General features: G+C 47.4%; 2 protein-coding genes and 3 non-coding genes across 5 annotated transcripts in view; 1 reads left to right on the top strand and 4 right to left on the bottom strand.

Moving 5' to 3' along the window:
* SCFD2 (sec1 family domain containing 2) overlaps positions 1 to 7,010 on the top strand; it is a 142,122-nt gene extending 135,112 nt beyond the window's left edge. Inside the window, exons 6-9 of the mRNA XM_078600854.1 lie at positions 3,611 to 3,765; positions 4,570 to 4,707; positions 5,207 to 5,326; positions 5,722 to 7,010. Of these exons, the coding sequence (XP_078456980.1) occupies positions 3,611 to 3,765; positions 4,570 to 4,707; positions 5,207 to 5,326; positions 5,722 to 5,808 (500 nt within the window). The 3' untranslated portion in view covers positions 5,809 to 7,010. The remainder of the gene's footprint in view (positions 1 to 3,610; positions 3,766 to 4,569; positions 4,708 to 5,206; positions 5,327 to 5,721) is intronic.
* Positions 7,011 to 8,220: 1,210 nt separating this feature from the next.
* On the bottom strand, positions 8,221 to 25,864 carry RPL21 (ribosomal protein L21). Its single transcript, XM_078600855.1, has 6 exons — positions 25,654 to 25,864; positions 23,155 to 23,226; positions 22,270 to 22,331; positions 18,677 to 18,789; positions 14,972 to 15,122; positions 8,221 to 8,395 (listed from the first exon to the last, which is right to left on the bottom strand). The coding sequence occupies exons 2-6, from the start codon at positions 23,219 to 23,221 to the stop codon at positions 8,306 to 8,308; spliced, it is 483 nt and encodes a 160-aa protein (XP_078456981.1). The 5' UTR covers positions 23,222 to 23,226; positions 25,654 to 25,864; the 3' UTR covers positions 8,221 to 8,305.
* Positions 9,438 to 9,566, bottom strand: LOC144722850 (small nucleolar RNA SNORA26). Its single transcript, XR_013586101.1, has one exon. It is a non-coding gene; the product is annotated as a small nucleolar RNA SNORA26 (small nucleolar RNA).
* On the bottom strand, positions 19,418 to 19,540 carry LOC144722852 (small nucleolar RNA SNORA26). Its single transcript, XR_013586103.1, has one exon. It is a non-coding gene; the product is annotated as a small nucleolar RNA SNORA26 (small nucleolar RNA).
* LOC144722851 (small nucleolar RNA SNORA26) lies at positions 23,620 to 23,742 on the bottom strand. Its single transcript, XR_013586102.1, has one exon. It is a non-coding gene; the product is annotated as a small nucleolar RNA SNORA26 (small nucleolar RNA).
* Positions 25,865 to 26,260: the final 396 nt, after the last annotated feature.

Below are 26,260 nucleotides of genomic sequence, written 5' to 3'. Positions count from 1 at the left end.
CCCATACCACACCACCCATACCACACCACCCATACCACACCACCCATACCAAACCACCCATACCACACCACAACACGCTGGTCAGAGCAGGCTGGTTGAAGGGGGCAAATGTGTCCAGGTTTGGTTCAGTGGGCTCACCGCTGCACCACCGCTCGCTCCGACTAAACGGGTTGTCCCCCCCCACACACCTGCATGCCATTGGGTATAATTACCGCATGTTGAGCCATGTGCGTATGGAAAACTGTAATTAAAGACAATTCATTTTGAATGGCAAACGCACGAAATCAAAACATGTTAGTTACACCGCTGACATGAAATGTATCCGAGTCGTTTAAAAAAAAAAACCTCTGCAAAAAAACCTCTGCCGAGTTCGACTCCCGACCGTGATATCCGAACCGGTCCGTGTGCACCTCTCTCCCCCCGTCCCCCAGATGTACCAACTCGGCATTCACCAAACGTCGTTGAAGTCTGCTTCTAAATAAAAAAAAATTAACCCGTAAAAACAAAGTTTTTCACTATAAATCCTTTATATGCGTGGCATCGGTTTTATTTTATTATTCATTTCTGTTTTTCTTGAGTAAGAGTTTCATTTTTATCACATTGGTATTTTAAATTAAATATGAAAAAAAATGTTCCTAAAAAGTGGAAAATTTTGGAAAAATGTTTTCACGAAAATACATTGTCACGCACAACGGAGTCTGTGTGCAAAATGTCAGCTCGATTGGATCACGGGAAGTGGGTTAAAAAACGACCGAAAGATTTGCACGGTCGTAAGCGCGCAAGCAAGCAAGCAAGTGAACTTAATATAAAGGATTTAATAATAATCACCACCACAGTGTGGAGTGGTCTTGATCGAGCAGTGGATTATAACGAAGGGTTGATTGCACATTACGAGTTTGAGTGAGTTGTGATACACAGGTGTGTGGGCAGCTACAATGTCGGACATTTCTTTGCCGGTATAAAAATATAAGAAGAGGTTTTAGCCTTTCTGGCAATAAAACAGCTGCGTTAAGAGGTTAAAACACCAAACGCTAATCCTGTTTCAAGGAATCGTGTCTGCGTTAACCACACGTACTTGCGGTGAACATGAAAACAATAGAAACATGCTCTGATAACGATGCATTGTCTTAGAAACGGATTGGTCCACTCCATATTCTTTGGATCTTTCGGTAAAGTCACGTAGATAGGTTTTAACAAAATATTAAATATACAAAAAAAAACAACTACGATTTATTACTAATAAACCCCAATGATCCGATCGAAATTAGAGATCATTGGGGGGGCACGTGCCACCCCCCCGCCACTGGTCACATTGCACTATCATCCCGGCGACCTGCGTTTGATTCCTGGCTAGCGTCAGTGGGTGAGGACTACCCGAGCGGGTCCGCGGTGAAGTATGGTCAAGCATGGCCCAATGATCGACAAGATGCGGGGGCGGCGGGGCGGGGGGCGGATGAGATGCCTTCATCCAGCAGTGGATTGACATTGGAGAGAGAGGAGCTGAGGCAGAGGTCGCAATCGGGTACCCGATACCCATACCCGGCCGGGTACGGGTACCCGTTTGCGACCCTGGTGCGGCCGGGTACGGGTACGGGTAGGCCGTGAGTCACTGGTGAGTAACCGTTTGTCACTCATTTCCCAACGTCTTGTCTCTTCTCACAATTCAAGTTCATAGAATCAACCCACCCGCGCCTGCAACATGGCTTCATCCCAGAGGTCGCAATCGGGTACCCGTACCCTACCCGATACCCGGCCGGGTACGGGTAGCCGGGTATCGGGTAGGGTACGGGTACCCGATTGCGACCCTGGTGCGGCCGGGTACGGGTACGGGTAAGGAATCAAAACCCGTTTGCGACCTCTGAGCTGAGGTCGCTGCCCCGATACCCGCAGCGGACACACGCAGCGCGCCGGGGGGGCCAGCAGAGGGCGGTACGTGTCGGCGTTCTCAACCGCGCGTGCCTTGAAAACCTCGTGGCGAGTCAGTTCGGACGGACCGTCCCCCGTCACGGGAACGTGGAATTACCACCGGCACACGCTGCCAGCAGAGCAGTGCGACAATTGAGCGGGGAGATCGTTTAGCTTTCCATTTTGTTATTTTGCACTGAACTCGGATGGGATGGCTATGATGTGATGCCTGTTGTTGACGCGTACAAGAACTTTTGCCACCGCATGAGAGGGTCGGTTGAGACAAAATTCTCCTTTTGCAAGGGAGACCTGGAATAGCAAAGTATGTACGAAAAATAAAGCAGAAAATCTACGAAGCAAAAAACTACAATAAATATGAATTCAATGCGCGGCAAAATTTGGCTATGCAATGGATTACGGCAATTGTCACGGTGATTGTAGTCTGTGCGAGCCCGCGGGTCTGAATGCGAGTCGATGACTTGTACGTTTGTGGGGCTCGTTATTATGGTTCTCTGTGCGAGGCTGGGTGTCTATGAGTCTCTGGGTCTTCATGCTAGTCGATGACTACATTAGTGTGTGGGTTCTCGTCGTAGGGGTCTCACTGTTCATCAGTGGATCTCTGTGTGGGTCTGGGTGTCTCTGTGATTCTGTCTCTCTGCGTGAGTCACTAGGTCTGTGTTACGGCTCTCTGTGTGGGTCTGGGTGTCTCTGTGAGTCCGTGTCTCTCTGCGTGAGTGTCTAGGTCTGTGTTACGGATCTCTGTGTGGGTCTGGGTGTCTCTGTGATTCTGTCTCTCTGCGTGAGTCACTAGGTCTGTGTTACGGCTCTCTGTGTGGGTTGCTTGGTCATAGGTCATAGGTCAGGGGTCGGCAACCTGCTCCTCCATCGCCGCATGCGGCGGCTCTTTGGCTCCTCTTTGCAGGCAGCCGTTTAAAAACAAATTTTAAATCTCAAACATATTTAACATAAAGACAATTGATTAAATATGGCAGGGAATGGGGTCACTAGGCAATGTCTTGGTGACAACAAAATGTACAACAGTCAAACTGCACCGTTAAAGAATAAGTAAGGGGGGGGGGGACCTAAATGGATGCAGTTTATTCCATCACCTGTTTTGTTTATTTCAGTCGGAATGTGTGTTATCATCTGCTGTGTATACCTGCTGCAGTGTTTGTTTACAAGTAGCTTTACGTGTGATGCGGCTCCCCAACTAGTTTTAGCTAAGGCCAAAAGGAAAATGTCTGTTCCCAAAATCTGAACATTTGTTCACACTCGAGGAACCCGATGAGCGGCAAAGCTCCTCTTCAACAGATGTCCTTTGTCAAGGCGCCCTTCCCCCCCTAACCCAGCTTAAATATACGCTGCCAAGCTTAGTGGTGTTCATTCAGACGCTGTCTTTCCGACAGACCTGTTCTTCACCTGAGGACGGCTGCTTGCGTTGTGGCCGAAACGTCGTGAGAATTGTATTATTTTATTATGTGTTATTTTTATAATTTTATTATCTCCCTTCCACGTGACTTTACCGAAAGAACGAAGAAGGTGAATCCCTGCAGTCACGAAAGCTTTAAATCGAAAAATATCCAGTGAGTTTTCACAGACCGCCGCTCCAGATTCACGGTTGACAATGGGGCGTTTGAGCTCGTGCGAGCTCGTGCGTGGGGAGGTGGGGAGGCCTCACGGGGCCGCCTTCGTCCGTGCCACGCAGGAGCGGGCCAGGACGGTGGCGCCGCCACGCCGAGCCAAGCGGAGCGCGAGCGGCTGGCGGCCTCCGTGTTGGAGGCGCTGCGCGGAGTGGCGCGCGCTCGTCACGCCCTCAAGCGCTTCTCCAGCATCTACGACCCCGGGGAGGGGGCACACCAGGTGGGTGCTGCAGGAGTGGTGGGGCGAGGATGGGCCTGCTACCTCCGTTACCCCCACCACCCCCACCACCACCCCCACCACCACCCCCACCACTTCCACCACCCCCACCACTTCCACCACCCCCACCACCCCCACCACCACCACCTCCAGGACCTCCACCACCCCACCACCTCCACCAGCCCCACCACCACCCCCACCACCTCCACCACCCCCACCACCCCCACCACCACCACGACCTCCACCACCACCACGACCACCCCCACCACCTCCACCACCCCCTCCACCCCCACCACCACCACGACCTCCACCACCCCCACCACCCCCACCACCACCACGACCTCCACCACCACCACGACCACCCCCACCACCTCCACCACCCCCTCCACCCCCACCACCACCACGACCTCCACCACCCCCACCACCCCACTCGGCAGGTTCACCGTGCGCACCGTGGCAGGAGCAGCAGCGGTGCAGCACCGCGGCTATGAGATGTTAACTACCTCGCCTGCTATGCAGGAGGTCGTGGGTTCGATTCCGACCCAGGCACCTGCTGTTTGTGTGGAGTTTTGCACAGCACCGGTGAGAGCAGGCTACTAAACCTGGCCTGGACCTTCCCCAGGGCTTCTCGGCCTTCAATGAGTACCTGTTGAGACGTATAAACATCGGCGCCGGAGGAGACAAAGGCGGTTGGGCACCGTGCGGCCATTGCGGCCTCAATAACCGCTCACCAACGGCACTTGTCACACGTTCATCGTGGCTCTTACGCGTCTGCGCACGTGCCTCGGTCTCCGTGTGCTCGTGCAGCCGGCGGCGTACCGGCCTCTGCTGAAGCAGATCCTGGATGAGATCTTCGCCGCTGAGCAGCCGGACAGCTCCGACATCGAGCACATGGCCAGTGGACTCACGGACCTCCTCAAGACCGGCATCAGCATGTTCATGAAGGTGCGCGAGCGAGTAGGGGGCGGGGCCCTGTAGTGAGTCCGTCGCCGGGCCCGAGTCGTCGTCGTCGTCATCATTCTCGCCATCGAACAAAGACGGTCACCGCATCGCGCGCTTTCAGGTGCGCCTCTGCGGCCGTCTGGAACGCGCTTCCTGCCGATATTAGGAAGCCTCTGGAGCGATGCACTTTTAAATCACCTCAATTGAAAACTCATTTCTTTAGAACCGCTTTATTGTGTTTGGTTTGTTGTCCTTCCGCCGCACCTTCGTTTTGCGCGGTTGGCTTCGTAGTACGGTGTGAAAGAACAGCTGAGTGTTTGTGTCGTATTCGTGTGTCGTGTGTACGAGGCATGATGCGTGTTGCGTGCGCGAGGTATGTTTTTGTATTGCGTGCGTGCGTGATGCATGTTTGTGTGTCGAGAACGTGACGCGTGTGTTTGTGTGCCGCGCGCATGCTGCACGTTGGCGTGTGGCTTGCGTGTTTGTGTGTCGCGCCGTGCAGGTGAGCCGTCCCAGGCCGGCCGACCACCCGCTCGTCGTCATCTTCGTCGTGGGCGGAGTGACGCCAGCCGAGATCAAGCTCGTCCGCGACTCCGTGACGGCGATGAAGGTCACGCAACAGGTACGGGGTGGGGGGGTGACGGTGGTGGGGAACCCCGAGTGGTTGTTTTGTTTGTAGAAATTATTTCGCATCGTACGTAGCCAACCCGTGCTAATCGCAGGTGTGGGGGAAGGACCACCACCACCACACCGAACACGCCACCACCACACCGCACACTCCACCACCACTCCACCACACCGCACACTCCATCACTACCACTCCACCACTACCACTCCACCACCACCACTCCACCACCACACCGCACACTCCACCACCAATGTGCGTCTCAGCTCGTGCGGTGCCGCTGCTTGGGGCTGGGGTAACCCTGCTGGATTATTCGGGTTAACAGTTTGTGTTGTTTCACATCCATCCACTACGCCGCCTCTAATTCCTCTGCCTCCTCGTTGCCGTGGCAGGTGCTGGTGATGTCCACGCGGCTCTTGCAGCCCAGCGATGTTCCCGTGCTCCTATTTTCAAAGGACCGACTCAATCCGACCGTTTAATGCGTCACGGGACTTGGTGCCTTTTCGTCCGTTCCGTCATTTTGCTGCTATTCCTCGAGTCCTGACCATTGGCCTTCATTCCTTCAAGCGACATGTCCTGCCGTAGTCCACTCGCAATAGCACTTTTTCTTGCGGTTCTGTTCCGATGACGTACACTAAAATAACCTTTTCCGTACCAACGCTCCCACAAGGCCACGCGGGAGGGCGTGGCACGGATTTGGCGCCAGCTATCAGTGTGGTCGTGTCGCTACACTTCTCCATTGTGAGTGCAATGTCTTTAAAAACAGCGGCGCTGCTACGCCTCCCTAAATAATACAACTCTGAACCACTTGCGCGTGCCGAGATTCAGCGGTGAACGGGACACCCACCACGCGACTTGCAGACGTCTCGGAACGGCTGAAGCCGATACGATGATTGTGATTGCGACGGCTTGGGGGGGGAGCCATTCGTCCAGCAGGAGACTGATCTTGGCTGATGATCATTCCCGCACACATTGGACGGACGGCTTTGCGAGTTGATATACCAAAGCGCGATCGAGCCTTCTCATCTTGCCGTCATAATTTTGCACCAATTAATGGACTGCATTTGTATAAAATATAGAACTATCTTTGCAGGATACTGGCTAATCTTATACAAGACCACATGTAGTTGAAAGTGCCTCCGTGCCCAAACCAGCCATTGGTTATTGAGAAATCGAATTTCTACGATAGATCAACCTCTAGAATAATAGATCTATCAAATCTATTGGAGGACTTATTGCTCACATGGTATGCAGCCACAGCACCAGGTACGTATTGAGGTGCAGTCGATGATACTAGAAATCCAAATGATCAAGATTCTAAATTCAAAGTTACTTTATGAAGGGAAGGAAAAGTCGACTGATGTGCAATGAGTTTTACCATCTCTGTCCAAACACTGCACTCAACTTCCAAACGGGGAAATGGATGTTGACAAGTTCAAAAGGTGGAAAAGTAGTTGACTGCATTGGACGAACACTAAACAATGAACTTGTAACTAGTGCAAGTTCGTGGTCTCTTGTCAGTGGAGCACTGTGCCTCAGTCCAAAAGCCCGGAGCAGATATTTTAATCGTCGTAAATCACCCGAGGTGGCCACAAGTGGGTCCATATTGATCAGTGTTGTCAATAACCGTGAAATATGATCTACCATTTGTAATGATTATCAATAAACTTAAACAAATAAACTGGTACTGCTAGTTTTTTTTTTCTCTCAACTCCAGGTGGTTGGTTCCTGCTTCTGCCTCTGGCTCGTGATGTTCATGAATGGGTCACTGGACATGCTCAATGTGCAACTGCATAAACGTAATTGTAGCCGCGCAAAGCTTTAACCTTTGCGTCACAAGTGCAGAGTTGGTGTAATTGGAAGAGTTTCGTGCAGCGACTGAAGTGAATGGTAGTTGCATCCCGTTGAAAATCTGGGCACTTTAATGGATAACAAAGTTGAACATCCGACTTGGGTTGTGTGCAGGGAAAGACGTGTGCTCCAGCAGACTTGCACAACTTTTTCTGAACGAGGATAAAACCATGGGTAGGATGGCGCAAAGTGAATGCGAGCGCCAAGCTTTGCCGTGTGACCTTGTAAACTGCAACATTGTCAATGGAAATAAACTTTGGTTTAAAATGTAATGAACTGTTTCAACTATTTATATGCACTACAGGTAATTACCACAAAGTGGCTAGCTTTGAGATAAGCCGTTCGATCTCCTATGGGCTGAACAGCTTCCCCGAGTTAACTGCTCTTTCACGTGTACACATTTTCCACGTTAAACCGAATATGCACTCGCTGTTTAGCCACGGCCACAGACCATGACAATCATGACACGTCTTTTGAAATACGTGGTCAACCAGGTTAGTGTCTGTGTTGTTGGCCGACTGATTTGCATCACATTGCGTTTCTAAGGTTTGCCGAGTTCACGTCTCCCATCTTCCTGCTGTATTTACCCCTGTGCAGTTTGGCGTTCTGTGTGCGTGATGTCCCTCTGGGTGTGCCCTTGATGTGTTTTACCCAAATTCCACCTGATGAGCGCTTGTGTGGCGGTCAAAACGTCACGATTTATTTTAATCTAATTTTATTTAATGTATATTTTATTTCCACATACGTGACTTTACCAAATAAACCAATGAGTATAGGCACCTTTCTCTCGAGGGTGAAACTGGATGTGCATCTCCCATCGTGCTGACCGCACAACACATTAAAGGAAAGTATGTTTATCTGGAACCTTAAAGCTGTACATCTTATGACAACTTTCTTCCACAATGTACATTTTAACCAAACCACACGCACACAACACTAGGAGCTCGACGCACACAACCACCCATGCACGCAACCACCCATGCACACAACCACCCATGCACTCGGCGCCGACAAAACCACGGCACTCGTTCGGGGCGCGGTACGGTTCGACCATTCTTTATTGACAGGGACAGGCAGAGAGAGAGAGAGGAGAGGGGTGGGATGGAGTCTTCTCTCCACTCCCCTTTACGCCATGAACTCGTAGGGAATGGGCTCCAGCAACTCCGGCGTGTTGTTCTTGGTGCTGACGAAGTGAGCCACACGAGGCTGGGCTGGCTGCAGACGGTGTGGGGGGGGGGGTGAGGGTCACGTGCAGAAATAACACGCAAAGGCAGTCAAGCACATGTCGTTCCAAGAGAAACTTTGTTATTTTAAATTATAAGCGAGGTTTTTTTTCGCCAACCGCCAATTAAAATTGTAGCGTCACGTTCACGTCAAGATAAGTAACATCCATCTGGAACTCATAGCGAGCACTGTAACGTCACATTGTTTAAGACATCCACTTGACTCAACATGTCAGTAGCACTGTGCGCTTATGAATCTCTTGGAATACGGGCACAGCAAACCACCAGGTCCGTGTTTGAACTTGCAACTTTAAGAGTCTATAACCACGCAACCAGGCAGGGTACACGCGCACTCTAAAAATATGCAATCTATCACCTACAATAACAATTTCGTATTACATATCGCGTCTAAACTATGACTGCATCTCAAGATGCTATACAGAAGACACGGCGGTGGCCATATTTATTTTATAGAGCCAAAGTCAACGGTAGAGGGGGGGGGGGAGATGTTGATCCTGGGGAGCCCATAGCAGACTGCTGGGTGGAAGCAATTCCTAACATTGGCGGGCAGCAGATTGATGCAAGTCTGCGAGTCAAGCTTGAATGCATCGATGAAGCAAGCCAATGAAGCTTAACTACAACAGCCACCTGAAGACGATTGCCTGTGTTGCGATCAAAACGTCGCGATCTATTCTTTTTTTATCTACGCGACTTTACCGAAAGACCAAAAGACCACTACAGCCATTTAAACCTGCCAACTGGGACGCAAATAATCAATCGAGTCTGTCAATCGTGTTGGCTTGGGGCACATCGAGCGTCCAAAGCTTCGTTGACGCTTCAAAAGCCGCATTGTGGTTGGCCGGTTAGTTTTGTTCTTGCTGCATTTTAAGCGAAGCAACTCAACGCGACGGAGCGATCTTTGCCACGCGAACGCGGCACAAATCTGCAGTCTGGCTGCACGCGTACATAACGTCGTGGTTTGTTTTTTCTCTCCCAAAACGTGTCGAAAGCCACGCGCAGCTCCAACGGGTCATCGCTGTTTCCTTAGACAGGATCCAGAGTCGGGCAGTTAGAACCCTTCGACTCTAGGTTTTATAAGGAATCTTTCTTTACCCCCCGTTTGATAAACCACTTTAGATATCGAATAAATCTAAAATGGAAACGTGAAAGGGGGTTTAAAATGCAGATGCATTCCAAATGCAGAGCAGTGCCAACACTTGCCTCATGAATGCGCCACCACTACACACAAATAAACTATTCTGAAGAACGTATTACATTTTTTTAAATTCCATATTTGCTACTGCTGCACCTATCACAACGTGTTCATATCTTGCATGCACTATTGCACTGCCACTTTGGTAGCTTGCTTGACAGCTCAAGATCGACACCAAGATTATTTTTTGATTTAAAGCTTTCGTGACTGCAGGGATTCATATTCTTGGTTCTTTCGGATTTCACACCCGATGATGATTGCTTGTGTTGCAGTTGAAACGTCGTGAGAATTTTATTGGTTTATATTATTATTTTATTATTTCCCTTCAACGTGACTTAACCGAAAGGACCAAGCATACCAAGATTAGTGTTACGCTGCGCGCACACTTACACACACGCTCCAATATAACGATTAAAAAAATGGTTTTCTTTAAGGTTTTTAGTTTTTGCTTATCCCCACCTCCTCGCTATCATAATGTAACAGCTCTCCCAGAATTGCATTAAAACATCCACATTTAGAAGTCTTGAAAAAGCAGAGGATCGCCCACGGTGAGACGCCTTTCCATCGTTACGTACCCCACACCACGTAGCGCATCGTCTCATCCACCCCGATATTGATGTAGTCATTGCCTTTAAATACAACTGAACTTGGTTTGGCCGCATTAAATGAAACATTTATTTACTTCATGTGCAGTCACTGGTGACAGGACTGAGACCACCCAGCCGCTACACTTGAGAAGCAAAGCTTTGTAACAGATGGCTGCCTGGGATTGAACCCAGGTTTCCTTGGTGGAGCCAGCTCAACGATTCCAGAACTTTATTAGCCCCCGAGACACCAGGCCACTTCCACAATGTGCGTTGTTTTACGATGTCGGTCGCAATCAGGGCAACACCAAAATATATTTTCCCCATTGTAGAACAACTTTGGCAACTTTTCCTCCACGCAAAAGCACAAGAGTTATCAAGCTCTGGGAGGTTTCATTCGGACGTCTTTCTTCTCCGCACTGTCCCATGTACAGATTCCCCCCCTCCTACCGGGCGCTGTGTTGGGAGCCAACTCAACGGAGCCTCCCCCTCCCAAGTTAAACCGATCACTAGTACAGTAGAAACTAGAATTGCAGTCAAGAGAAAAGTTCACTACGTGCCACAACACCGATTCAGACAGGCCGTGAGCTTTGCGGGGTCTGCGGATTCATGCGCGTTTTAACGTTCATCTTTTGGGAAGCGTCATTACATCTCGGCGAGTAGAGGCTAAACCAGAACACCTCTGCAAAACAGAACAGCCACGGCTCAATCTTACAAGGGACACTTGACATCCACTGCTGTGTCTGTAATGAAACTCGCTAACTAAACGAATGGCTGGCCAACTGTGAGCAGAGCGCTTGAACTCTCAATTTTAAGGATGCGGAGCTAAAATTCTGATCGGGTGTTATCAATACATCCCTTTTTCCCCTCTGTTGGGATAAATTAAATACCACTTTTTGAAAAGTCAACTTGTGGCTTGCCCTGTGGATAGACTCATCACTGCCATAGGGAAATTAAATTTCCTCAGTCTCAGGACCACCAACGAAGATAAACACCGCCAAAGATTTGTTTGAGTTTGCGCCGTTTTTTTTACGCATGTTCGGTCAATAATTCATGCAAACCAAACTTAAGTCCCTTAAAATATGCACGGCTCAGCCGAAAGCTGCACTGAACCTCAAACATCAAAATAGTGGATTAAATTATAATTCAATTGAGGCAGTTCACTAGATATATCCCTTCAAGCCTGCCATAACGGGCTTCTGCAAACAGCCTACATCTACAGGGAAGCATTAACTCTTAAACGCACCACACCACTTTTTTCCATGCCTTCATTAGCAAATATCTTGCATTTATTTTAAAAGTCGTTTAGATGCTATTATTAACTTTCTTCTGTCATTATAAAGCAGCCTGCTGTCCCAGGCGGGTTAAAAATGGAAAAACTAAAATGTAATTGGCGTTGTTTGTATATTTTGTTTAACTGTATGTTACATTTGAAAACGTTCAAATGTGCACGCTTTTTAATACCCGGCAAAAACAAGCCACTGCCTGCCAACTTTTTGACACCAAGGCCCCACCGGTGCAGCTCTTTATTAATTCAGCGGCCGCGCCATGACACCAACCAGTAAATGTTAACCTACAAATGTTATTGTTTCTTCCCCTGCCGCACCAAAATATCTGGCATCCGATCACAAGTTTATGGAAAACTTTCTGGTAAGAGAATGCGCGGCGGGGGGGGCACATTCAAATGAACTCTGAAAGGAGAGGCCTCGCATCATGACGAAAGTGGGGTTTGACATCAGAATATAAGCCGTCCCACTTTTCACAACAAAACCTCAATGCAAACACAATAAATGCTACAAGGACATGACATCAAATCAAAGTGCCTTTGCCAAAAAATCGAATTGCCTCCCTCGCTCAAAAGGGCACGAAGCAGTGCTCATCTTCACCGACAGCCATGGTGGAACTTCCACGTTGATATGGCTGCGGAAACCAAGCAGTTAAGAATGCAAGCCAATGCATAATATATAGGTTTCGCTGCGAGGCGCACTGTATAAAGCCATCAGGCAACGGGATAGATTTTTTTCGTACAGCATTACTACAGTTCTGCCAAATTAGTGTTTGGCTCAAGGGAGAAGCCAGACCGTGCAAGGTGGTAGGAGGGAAGTAGGGAGTATGCACGACCGAGATGAAAAGCAGAGTTAATTAAAGAGGGTGACACACTGCACAGATTGACAAGTGAAACCAAGATGGGGGGGGGGGGCAGAGGAGGGATTTACAACAAGCCAGGGAGGGCAGTCCACCAAGCATTGCTTGAAAGCAAGGCCCGTTAGCCTGGGCCTCAACAGCAGCAGGGAGCTGCATGGGTGGACAGCCGTAGGGGGCAGGCAGCTGCAGACACTGGAGCCAGCTGAGGAGGGGCGGCGACCTCCCACTCAGCAGAACCGAGAGTCACTCGAGGATTGACACAATGCACGAACTGCACGCGTGCCCCTCTGTCGGTGTGGATTTTAAACTTAACACCAGTCTGGAGATGTGACCAAGGGTCTTACACCAAGCACAAGCATTTGCAATGCAGCCTCATCTTGATGAGGGAGCCCTGAAAGAGTTTGTGCAAATTCCACATTCCTATGGTGGCAGCCAGTCTGTCCCCATGTAACAACCGTTCTGATATCCCCACCAGGTGGCGCTTATTTAATCGACTCCAGGAAAGTTGACGGCCAGCGTCAATCCCCGAAACAGGAAATTAACGGATTGAGTTGCGAACAGTAACGGCGATTGCGCGCCCCGCCGGGTACATGTGCAATGCGCGCACTCAAGTTTACCAGAAATATTTTTGTTAAATATAACGAAAATTCACCGACACGTAAACACACGTCACTGTAATAATTGGATGAGACGACATTACCAGCTGCCACTGCAGCCTCGGTAGCCAAGGGGCACACATCCAATGCCCTCCGACGAGCCATGGCGGCTTGTGGGCTGGCGCTAATCCGCTCGTAATCCACGCTGCCTCCCGTAATTACACGGCAGCCAAGCTCAAAGGGAAGCCGCACGCACACGGCAACCGCGCCGACTCAACCTCGGGGCCAGTGCACGAACCGAGGCAGCATCCGCGGTTAAAACGAAGGGGGGCAGGGGGGGGGAGCTCTCTCCCCGAGGTTTGATTTGCAAAAGGTCCCAACTACATCCAGTGCCAAGTGCAGCCAGCGAAGTGGAGCCAGCCCAGTTCGCTCGCCGGTATACCGCACACGGGTGGACTAACCAAACTTTGCGCAGTTTGGCTTGACAGTGGATGTTAAATTTACCGCGAGGTCATTCGAGAAAGGCCCACCATGCAAGCTGGCATTGCGATCTAAATTTTGCCCGCAAATTGCCTCGCAGGGTAAAACCACATAGCAAGATTGCCCCCTGATGGAAGACTGTCTGTGAAAGAAAGCAACTTCGTGATAGCCTTCTGCTATAACAATGGTCCAATATCATGTGCTGATTTATAAATTGTAGTGTGCCTTTCTCCTAATTTTCAAGCTTGCGTGCCGTGCCACGTCGTCATCTTACTTGCGCAGCAGCAACACGTTGCCGTCCACTCATTGATATGCTAATTTTCTCTACCCCCTCCCTCTCTCCGTCCCCGCCCCCCCTCCCTATATTTAAGGGACCGTCACAGAAACGACCCCTCTCTCTGTGCCGATATGTGTCCTCTCTCTGTGTGTCCTTGTGATGTCTGTCTGCTTGTATGTCTGTCTATAGTTTTCTAGTTAGATTTTGTTGCTATTTATTTTATGCCTGATGATGATTGCTTGTGTTGCAATCGAAACGTCGCTATTATTTTAATTTATTATTTTATCTTTAGACGCGACTTAACCGAAAGAACCAAAGAAGAAGAATTATAAATTGTATTATTAAGGCAAAGGTGGAGAATCTACAGCCAACTTCCATTTTTCTAAGTCTACCACTTTGAAACAGCCCATAAACAATATTTATCCATCAGTGCAACCATCTTAGCTGCACTCATCTGGAACTAGAGGGTACTATTTTTTCCCAGACAACGCTGCGTTTCGAACATCTCGCCACTGTGGTGAGATGTTAATTCCCTCGACTGGTATGCAGCTCATGGTTCTATCCGGACCCTGACACCTGCTGTGTATTTGGAGTTTGCGTGTTCTCCTTCTGGTCGTGTGGATTTTTCTTCGGGCTCTTTTTTTCCCTCAACATTGAGAACCAACGCGAGTTTTAAGAGTGTTTGGCTGCGATACATTTCCACGTGAAGAGCCACTTCGTTAAGCGATCATGTGGCCAGGTCGCTTCTGAAAAAGCGCTAGATAGCTTCATGGGCCTCACCTGGTAAAATTATAAAATAATAATTTGTGCACTTCCATCGTCGCAAGGGCTTCTTGGCGCGTCACAATATACTGAACGTGTTATTCAACTATTTTTTTTCAACGAAGCGGCCCATTGTTACGTGGACATAAAACAAAACTTTTTTTTATCTTACCAGGAAAAACCCACCGAGGTATTAACTTATTTTTCATCACAAATGAAAACTCAACCAAGCGGCTTAGCACATGGAAATTTACAGCAACAGGCAAATACTCTATAAACGCGTGATGTTCATTCTCAATATGGAGGAAATAACCACCAGAGGACCCGGAGAAAAACCCACGCGACCATGTCGAGAGAGACAAGCAAACGCCAAATCTACAGCAGGCGCATCAGGGGTCGGGGGTCGAACCTACGTCCTCCTGCATCGAACCCACGTCCTCCTGCATACCATAGCGAGGGGAACGCACAGCCGACGCACGTTTTTTGACAGCCACGACCCTGGCAACGTTACCTGGCGTTTCAGGGTCACCCACTCGCCCGCCAGCTTCGCCTTATCCTTCTTGAGCTCGTTCTCCTTGACGCGCTTGAGGAAGCTGTCGCGGCTCTTCGAGTGCTTCACGTGCTCAATGCGCACGTTGATTCGCTTGGCTAGGACCTTGCCCCTGCGCAACAGCGGGCACACGGTGGGGGCGGGACAAATGCGATGTAACGGTTACAAGGTCGGTCAGTGGTGGGTGGACAAAACAAATACAGGATAACCATAGGAGTCATCGTGGGTGGGCAGGAAAGATAAATACATGGCCGTGGTCGAGAGCTCATCACGGCGAAATGGTGCCGACAGAACCACAGCCATCGCTTCCCTTCCTTCGGCCAGATCACACCGCTGACGCATTGTCACAACTACCTGGTCTCCAAGCCTTGTTCCAACAGCTACCCACTGTTGCCTTTTGGTGTTCCACTCAAGTCAACAGATCCTTCCAAGAAGACTCCTGGTCTCATCATCATCACCACCACCATCTGGCTTTAGGTCATCCGCCTGGTTCGTGACCTCTGGGTGCCAACGATGGCTGCATCGCTAAGCTGCCGTTCACCCTGCACGTGCTCCCAACCACCGCAACCTCTTTAAACAAGATGTTTTACCCCTTTCTGGCAATAAAACAGTTGTGTCAAGATGTTAAAACACCAAACGGGATCCTTATTCAAGGAATCCTGTCTGCATTAACCACACGTACTTGTGGTGAACATGCAAACAAAAAACAATCCTTGAATAAGGATTCCGTTTGGTGGTTTAACATCTTGACACCCGTTTGATTTCCAGAAAGCGTAATAGTTATTGTTATATTATACTGCCAAGAAAAGTCCCATATTATTACCGCAACCTCCTCTTCCATATCACGTATACGACGGTATCCATTCCACTTGCAACGGCACTTTTAGCTTTTAGATTTGACGTTTTCGTGACTGCAAGGATCCATACTCTTTGGGTTTTTCGGTAAAGTCACGTAGGTGAAAAGAAAACGTCACTTTTATCTTGCCATAAAATCCCTTCCGCCCTCGGTCGTGTATTCAAATGCAACAAAAAGATTTAGGTACATTTTCAACCATCATCCATACGGTCACAATGCTGCCATTAGGGGGCAGCCTAGTGCGGAAATTTCGTGTAAACTACCAAAAAATAAAATTTGAGACGTGACCTCAGGTGAAAGAGCAGCCCAGTGTATGCTTGTGTCATCGTCCACTCATTAAACATTCTGCGCCAATTTTTCGTTACCTATTTTTATGTTTTAACATAATACCACCCTGAAAGTGTAACCGTAGCATTCCAGCAAAGCTCTTTTAATACAGACAAACAAAAGATACGAGTAGAGATGAGTCTAAAATAGGCTGTGGGCCATGACCTGGTTAAATAAAGGCTAATCAGTTGTATATAAAGTGCTTTGACCGAGAGGAGCCAATCCAAGCAGAACCCAGAGGGGCATTCAGCCCGGGGGGGGCAGGCGTTTCAAGGAGAAATGAGGTGATTTTAGTAATTGTGGATAATCCGATTGCTTTCACGTGAATTGGCAAACTGTGAGCTTATCCAACAGCAGGGTCTGCTAAATGCAATGGTGGAGGGTGGGGGGTTGAGGAGATTATCAGCACGGACAGCACCCAAAACAGAACACAACGACGACAAAGAAATACAACTAAACCACACACAGCCTGGACAGACTGTTGGGGCAAGTGCTGTTAGCGAGTAGCACCTATGAAGGCCGGCACGGCACACGAGGGGGTGGGTGGCCAGCACCACGCCCGACCACCTTTGTCTCCCTAGTCGCGATGTTTACACACCACACCAGGTACTTATTTGAGGCTGAGTCGACCTAGGGGAGGCCCAGGACCGGTTCAGATAATCATCACTGGTGGTGTTGGCTGTGAGCGGGAATCTAACTCGGGTCGCCGGATTTGTAACAGCGTAGCGCTAATCACACACACATCCAGGCACTGACACACACACACATCCCATCAAAGCACAACAAAATGGAAAATGTTATCGGAGGTGATGCATCTTCCAGCCTTGGAATCGCACACCGTTCTTCAAAGTCCCCCCAATTTCTGATGTTACAGTTCTCAGGATCTTTTAAGTTGATACTGTTGAACAAAAGCAATCCACAAAACAGCTCTTATCTTGCAGCTACATACATCATATCCGTGTGCCTCAGGATGTCCAACATTAGCGTGGACATTCTTTCGTGAGACAAAAAGGCTTTAAAATCAGCCAGGAGCATCAGGAGTAATGTCACTACAGCAAGTGGCACTGTCAGTGATAAAGCAACACCACGGGGAGGGGAGAGCTCCCCACTGATTTGTCGTCTTTTTGTTAGAGCTGGTGGTACAGTTTGGATATGTAATCCCCCTAAGGTGAATAAAAAAAAAGCCTAATTAAATACTGTCCCTTGCATGCCAATGTAGATTTTTCATAGCTGTTTGAGGATTGACACTGAACTTCTGATTGTGAAACGAATCGTAAAAGACGCACTGACCTATCACCTTTTAAAAAATAACCTAGAAATTTCAACAATTTAGAGGACATCGCATTCCCCGATGTCTACAAAGTTTCAACAACATCTGCCTGCTATACTCAATTTGCATCGCTGAACGGCCAGGCTGCAAGTTACTCAAAGCGTTCCACTGACAGCCCTCTCGGTTGAATGACTCCTACGAGATTCCCTATTCTTTCAGAGTATCGTCGCCATTATCGCCAGAGCGGCATATGTCTCCTCAGACAGGATCCAGAGCGAGGTGGTTTCCTCCTCGGCAATGGGTTTATAGAAGGACTTTCCTGTTCCCCTTTTAATGGCCACGTTAAATATGGTGGATTTATGTGGCAAAGTGAAAGGGGGGGGGGGACGGGGGGGAGGATGTGAAATTTGAACACTTGCCTACGACAAGTTAAACAAGTAGAGGCGTTACAATTATAGAAAAACGATTCTAATACTTTTCTGTGAATGCCTCGAAAAAAACAGGCAACGGTGGCTATACATTACTGATGTTTCCCAACAAGAATGAAACCAGCGTGCAGGCGTCTGTCCTGCTGCTGCTATTAAATTACCATAATTCAAAGTATTTTGAGTTGGTGGTCACTAAAACGAGGCTGGGTGCATTATACATGGCACGTGATGATAACCAGTTAGATGCAAGAGATGGGATGATTGATCTTATGGTCACAATTGTGTTTTCTGCCATATATTTATGACCTTTACTCTTAGATGGAGTCTATCATTACTCTGAGCTGTGAGCTTTAAGTTAAATCTCCGAAGGACAATAAACACGAGACTTTTATTGGACATTGCGCCGGCAAGTCTTGAAATTAAGAGTGAAATATATCCATTATTTAAAAACAACGAAGTGTATATTTCAACAGAAACTACATTCCTTGAAATTTCCAAATTTATTTTAAGCCCGATATCTCCCATGTAAATATTGACTCTCCGATGGAATGACAGAAACCTTCAGCAACTCCACCCACCGGTACTCCACAGCCCCAAGTTTCCTTCGGGGGGGTAAACTCTGCTGCGTGTGACTTTGAGCACTCTTCACACAGTGCACAATGCACGTTTACGCGACGCAACTCGGCACCGCGCTCATCAACCAGCGAGAGGAGGGCGGCAGGAACCAGGCGAGGGGACGGGGAGGGAAGAGGGGTCCGGGCGAGGCGAGTTCGGCGAGGACGTACTTGACCTGCTTGTTGACAATGACTCCGACCGCGTGCTGCGTAATGTTGAACACGCGGCCCGTCTTGCCGTGGTAGCACTTGTGCGGCATGCCCTGCTGCACCGTGCCTGTTCCCTGTTAGCGCAGCCACAGCGCGCACACACACACACACGTGGTCAAGGGGGATTCGTGCAGAGCCCCGCGGGAGTCGTCCATATGGAGTGAAATTTCGATTGAAAGCTTTCGTGACTGCAGGGATTCATCTTCTTGGTTCTTTCGGTGAAGTCACGTAGAAGGGAAATAATAAAAATAAAATAATTCTCACGACGTTTCGGCTACAACGCCGCTTGCGTTGTATTATTTTATTATTTCCCTTCTACGTGACTTTCCCGAAAGAACCAAGAAGACCATTTGGAGTGCTCAAGCATTCCGCAGCATGGTTTCAATTTGAACACGGCACCAGTGGAAAGTATCGTCTTGTAAGAGAATACTATGAAAGAGAATAAAGTAGCACAAAAATGGATTTGGTCTATACCACCCTTTGTCAATTCACTGCTCCATAGATAAGGACTCCCCACGTCACAAGAGTTATTGGACCATACTTTACCACGCTGTTCCATGTGCATTGGTGAAGGTTGGATAAGACTCGCCACCTGATATTAGCCTTGGCCGGGAATCAAACTCTGAATTTGGCTTCATGAGCAAATAAAACACCACCCTACACTGGCAGCAGAAGAATGACGAAGCCCAGGACTCGCACACAAGTTGTTTCCTCAGACAGGATCCAAAGGGAAGTTGTAAAGCCTCTCCCACTCTGGGTTTTTAAAAGGACTTTGCTCTGCCCCCTCCTTTGTAGCCACACAGACACTTACAGACCGATAGGCAATTTAATAAAGGATGGGCTGATCGTCATTAACTGCATGCAATGCACCAATATTGCTCTCATAAGCCACAATTCAATCAGCACTGTCTAATTTTCTGCTACGGAAAGGTTCGCGTCTTAACACTTTTAACGTGCTGCAACTCACTACACATCCAATCAATGACACGAGTGTCTAAGGGAGCGATGTTGTTAATGATGATGCATCATGTCGGCGATTGTTTTGACCACACTACCACACTGGTCAGCGCGGGTTGGGCGAAGGGTGGGCAGGACGCTTCGGGTACCACTCGCCACTGACGCAAGCTGTGGCTGGGAATCGAATTCGAGGTTGCCGGATCCATATTGCACTTCGCTAACCACTGCGCCACCACTTAATTTCCCAGTAGACTGTTTCAGGGATAATTTTATTTTCATAATTTTTTATTTTTATTCCCTTTATTTTGCATTATTATTTTTCTATCTACGTGACTTTACCGAGTGAACCAAAGAATATGAATTCCTGCAGTCACGAAAGTTTTAAGTCAAAATTGAATGTGAGGGAGTTTAGCGGGTTGATGCTTGTGCCGTTTGTTTCCCAGTCACTCTTTTAATGCCACTACCACAGCCAATGTTCAATGTTCCCACAAACTTCAAAACCTCTACGCCACCACCAATGTCGAGGAATCGCCAGTCAAAATTAACTGTTTTTGCTCACCCACACTGCGTTCAACCACTATTTTGTAGCACATGGACCCTACTTCCCTCACACTGGAACTACCTCTGATTGTTCTTTCACAAGTTAATGGAACCATGCTCAATTCAAGAAAAGTTGCGGGTTGGTCTGCTTGACAACCATTTGTACTCTGTTGCTGGACACTTTAGATTCCCGCTGTAGCACCTCCTTTATGGAACTTCAACGAAATGGTACTTGGGAGGAATGGAGGACTGAGATGACTTACAGTAAGATTTCTGCTTGCAATCTTCTGATGGCAAGCCAAGTATTTTAACTGTGGCACTTTTAACCCGTGAATGCTAGGCAATGGCAAAGTTAATTTTGCTCTATACGCGTGCACCATTGTCAATGCAGACCCATAACTTTATTTGTTATGTCTTCGTACATTGGCCAAACATGGCCGCTGGGGGGCGAGATGTTAACTACCGCGCCTGGTTTACAGGTCGTGGGTTCGATCCCAACCTTGACGCCTGCTGTATATTTTTAGTGCACGTGTTCTCTCCCCGTGGTTGCGTGGATTTTTGTCCGGGTCTTCCGTTTTTCCCCTCCACGTTTAAAACACAAGTTTAGAGTATTTGGCTGCTATAAATTTCCACATAACCCACTTCGTTGAGCTACCGTTTGTGGCCAGGTCGATTTTGAAAAAAAGAGCTAAATAGTTCAGCGGGGGCCTTACCTAGTAAAATAAAAGCAAACTAAAAGCACCGTCAAACAAATGCATGCTGCACAAATGAACGGAAAAACCTCAATACCCTCACGGGAGCACTCAAACGTGCAGAGCAGCCTCACTTTGCCACCACTCTTTATAAGAAATAACCTTTCAATAAAACCTTAATTTTGTAATAAAAACATAACCCCTAAAAAACATGTCCTCAGAACCAGCAGGAAAATACTCTTGAAACCAATGTTGCATGGCCGTGAGTGTATAAATGTTGGCACACGATTTTTAATTGGCTGAGTAATCCAGGTCTAATAATAACCTGGTCATAATTTTTGCATATGAATCAGCGTTTCCTGGAAATTGTCCGCAGTGAGATGCCTTTAATTGGCAAATTTGATCCAAATGGAATGAAAATTATATTACTCATACACCTGTAATGCTGACAAAACTGAATATTCCTACGCTCTGGGTCATTATCTTACCCTTCTCTATGGCTCTCAGCCTTTAAAGAGAATTAATCAGCTCACCAAAATGTTTTTGAAGCCAACAAGCTGATTACCATTAAAAATCCACAGCCACTAGGGTGTGTGGGAAAGGTAGATATTTGGTCCTGCCTGTCCAGCAAGATAAGTAAACGCAAAGGATGTGTCGAGTCACGGCCATTAGGGATTATAGGCTGGCGAGTTGAGCTTCACATCATCCACTCTTTGTTGTCGAGAAAAATTACACCGCGTCATACAAGTCCAATGCCACAGTTGCTATGAAAGCCAACTGACGTGACAGGAAATAAATGGTATAAGAAATGTGCACCGATTTAAAAACTAGGCTTGCGTAATATTTTGATTTGGGAAATCTGAAAACTCGAGCTTGGTCATCACCGGTTGTTCCATTGATGATTATTGTGGTAAGTTACCATTAATTATTTTCACAAACAGGCAACATCTCCATAACATTGGATTTTTTTGGTTAGATCGCGTACATATAAATGTGTCGTTAAACCCACCACCACCCGACACAGCCAATTTGTAAGGTTTGTCAAGTAAACAGAAGATGCCAATTCGTTACTAGTCCAGCACACCGGTGTGTTGGAGAGCAAATCCACAACATTTACAATCCGAGTACGACGTTTCGCCAGGAAGTAACGAGCATCAAGCGGACAGCCAGATTTGTGGAGAAATCCTGTTTCGTTCCTTCGAGGGATAGATGTGATGACGTCACTTGTATCAGCATCATCTCCTTTAAAAGCCACTTCAGCATATGCACTTCATATGCATGCATCACCTCCATTCCCACCAAACATCACAGAAGAACAATGTTATGGTTTACACACTCCACAGCCAACGATGGGAGAAGCCTCACCTTGATGTCAACAATGTCCCCCTTCTTGTAGATTTTCATATACGTTGAAAGTGGGATAGGGCCTGAAATGGTCAAAAAAAGTACAACGTAAACTTACAAGCACAGCAAACATAACGGCCACCCCCTACAGTGGTAGCAGAAGAATGACCATCAAGCATAGGGTTCACACACACAAGCTTGTTTCCTCAGACAGGATCCAAAGGGAAGTTGTAAATCCTCTCCCACTCTGGGTTTTTAAAAGGACTTTGCTTTGCCCCGTCCTTTGTAGCCACACAGACACTTAAAGACTGATAGGCAATTTAATATAGGAGGGGCTGATCGTCATTAACCACAATGCACCAACACCGCTGTAGTATATACAAATTTAACTTTTAATCAGCATCGTCAGACACACATGATAGATTACAATATTCTATATAAAAATAAATGGTGCATTACAATAACCAGTTCCTTTCACACTTGTTTTAACGCCACAGTAACATTTCAAGGACATTATTTTAGAATTGTGGTCGCAATAGCATAAAACTGCATGCAGCTGCTCAGCTCCTGTCTAAACAAACATTAAATGTAAGTGGAGTTAACTGATGTATTGTTAATTAACCAGACCCGAATGCTTCACAACTCGCATATAAAATGTGTCCGTCTACATTAGGGACCAATATTCCCAGCAGCATTTGATAAGTGGAACTATCTACTGGTTTATAAACATTGGTTTAGAGGGCCCATAGGCTGATGGGACTAAAGACGTTAATTTGTCGTAAAAAAATACAACTGTCCATTTCATTATCTACAATCCTGCAGGACAACGCAGGATACATTAAGTACAAGTTTCCTGTATTGTGTGTAGGTGGGACAAACTGCTAAACATTGGTTAAGGATGCGTACCATGCTTGCGGAAGGACCTGGCAAACATGTACCGGGTCCCCCGGCGCTTGCCATGTGTCTTGCCCATGTTTCCTGCAGAGAGAACACAAGCTTAGAATAATAAAACGACTGTAATTCACGGTCACTCATTGAAGCACATGTGCTAGTCTAATGCCTGCAAGGGTGGCAGAGTTGTTAACACCTGAGCCTCAGCAAGATTCCCGACTTAGGAACCCTTTTCCTGCGTGGCGTTCTTTGTATGTTCTCCCCCTATTTAGCATGGGTTCCCCTCTGGATTCTCAGTTTTCCTCCCATAGCGATAAAAACAATCCGACGATTGGCCAAATATACCAATTTGTTCATACGTGGAAAGTCGCACAGGGCCTGAAACAGTCAAAGGTAAATCTGGCTTTAGGATCACAGCAAATAAAGCCCCATCCCTGCACTGGTGAGCAGAATAATTCAAACCCAGGACTCGCACACAAAAGTTGTTTCCTCAGACAGGATCCAAAGGGAAGTTGTAAAGCCTCTCCCACTCTGGGTTTTTAAAAGGACTTTGCTTTGCCCCGTCCTTCGTAGCCACACAGACACTTAAAGACCGATAGGCAATTTAATATAGGAGGGGCTGATTCGTCATTACCAACTCAGCATTGACCCCGCTTAAGTACAGTACAAAGTTACACTTTAATAAGTTGAAATATCTGCAAATTACTCAACGGGATTATGCATAACCACCCCTACTGTAAAAATGTGCCAATACCCTCCTGAAAAAGTTGACTAAGTTAAGCTTTCCTGGGTAAGAAAGTGTCACAATAGGGCCCAGACATAATAAGACAGACAGCACTACATCATTTCGGCGTAAAGTGTCTAAATGTCCATACAGGTTGTTGGGTTAGATCGCGTAAATAGAAATGTGTCGTTAAACCCGCCACCACGCAACACGGCCAATTAGTAAGGTTCGTTGCGTAAATAAAACATGCCAATTAATTACTAGTACAGCAGTGTAAATCCACACTTACACTCGACTACTCGAATTGCAAATGTTATGGGTTTACTCTACACCACACCGGTGTGCTGTCCTAGTAACTAATTCGGCATGTTTCGTTAACGTGACAAGCCTTACCAATTGGCCGTGTTGGGTGGTGGCGGGTTTAACGACATTTCTATTAACGCGATCAAACCCCAAAAAACTATTATGGATATTCATAATCGTGAAAGCCTACGTGTTAAACTATCCAAATATGTACTGACATTCATATACTAGGCAGTCTGCACCTCAAAGAAAATGATAGATGCTATCTCCTACCATTAGACGGAGCAGTGCAGACTTGCCGCATTAAGCGATCTCGAACCGCTGAAGCCCAGGCCTAAATTACTTTCCCATGGTCGTAAGTAAATATATTGCTTTAAAAGTATCCCCTCTCCTCAAGCAAATGAGCGCTACGTGGCGCTCATTTCGGGCAGTGGACTCAAAGCCGCTGCTGCAAACTCCACATTCCTATGGCGGGGACCAAAAACTCTACAGGATGGCAAACGCCAACGAAACATTAAACGTGATCTATTTACATGTTAAAATAGTGCACGTAACTGCAGGTAACACATTACGTACGTATTAAAATGTAGCTCGATGGTTAGAGAAACTAACACCACGTGTATGAACCATTAGAGGAAACTCCACATAGTGGGGACTAATAAAGGATAACGAGCACGAATACAAAAACATTTCACTGTTAAGTGACTAACACGTTAATAAAATACACTCCGCATAAGCATGTATTAATATAGTAACATTTATATATGATTAAGCCCGTGTGTAAAATCCACTATGGCGGGAACCAGCCATATCTCCACAGAACTACCCAACGCTTATTTTGCGATCAGTTTTAATTATACAACCAATAGAGGAATGTAATAATTGATTTTTTAAAAATAGTAGCGATGTGAAGTATAAAATGGATGCTTTACCGAGCTGATAACAGTCCAATGGCCACGTTACAGAGCATTACTATTCTATTAACGCGAGACTACTACAAACATGAGACTACAAATACACGAATAATTTAAACACCGTTACAAGTGATATTCAACATTGATAAAGTGATCATTCACTTTAACGATACGACAGTGCCGGCGATTCATTGTCACCACGTGAAAGCCCATCGACAACGCAAGATCGTACAAACACAGCTTTACGACTTTTACAACCAATTTTGCACCAATCACGGCACAAATTACGCATCAAATATGCAGACAAAAATCGCACGCAGATTGAATTAAGCCAATTAAACAAAACACTTTACCAGACACAACACGATGGCCACATGGCGCTAGGCTAGAACAGGCCGCGGCGCCCCCAACGGGCCCAGACAACTCCCATTAAACATTTACACCAAACAGCAAGCGCCTAGCCACGTCAGCCCTCCATCGCGGGACTCCACGGGGCACAGACGTTCATTCCGAGAGGGAGCGGTGAAGGTTAACGCGAGGAAGACGACCGAAACGCGCGGCTCAGACACGGACCTGCGTCGCCTCTCGCTCAGCCGCAAGATGGAGGCGAGGGGGAAGAGAGAGGGGGAGGGGCGCGCGATTGTATTTCCCACTGCGCACGAGCACCGCGCACCCTGCTGATTGGTCGGAGCCGCGCGCGTGACAGGGCCCGACGCGGACAGCTCATTGGTTTAGCGAGCTCGGACTACTTATCCGTATTGGGAATTATAATACGTACGTCAGGGTGCCCCTGACCCTCCCCTTTCCACACCACGCCCCTCCCACGTGGCTCGAGTTCGACCAATCGTTGTGGAGCGAGCAGACTTCGTGACGCCACGTGAAGCCATCTCAAGCAAGAGGGGAGAAACACGTGGAGGGAGATAGAATTCAGTCTTAACTTTTTATAACTCTTAGGTTTTTTCGGTAAAGTTATGTAGGTAAAAAATGAAAAATTGCTCAATTTTAATTAAATTATTTTTTTTTTACCTACGTGACTTTACCGAAAAAACCTAAGAGTATGAATCATTGCAGTCACGAAAGCTTCAAATCTAGAATCGTAACTTTTTATTTGATGTGTACCGGAGGAATCCCGATGAGCTATGAAAGCCCAGGTGTCTCCAGTAGGGCGCGGGTCAGAACG

The sequence above is a fragment of the Lampetra planeri genome, chromosome 15, assembly GCF_965212315.1.
Source record: "Lampetra planeri chromosome 15, kcLamPlan1.2.h2, whole genome shotgun sequence".
Taxonomy (NCBI): Eukaryota; Metazoa; Chordata; class Hyperoartia; order Petromyzontiformes; family Petromyzontidae; genus Lampetra; species Lampetra planeri.
The sequence above is the reverse complement of the archived record's forward strand: the minus strand, read 5'-3'. Positions and strand labels throughout refer to the sequence as shown.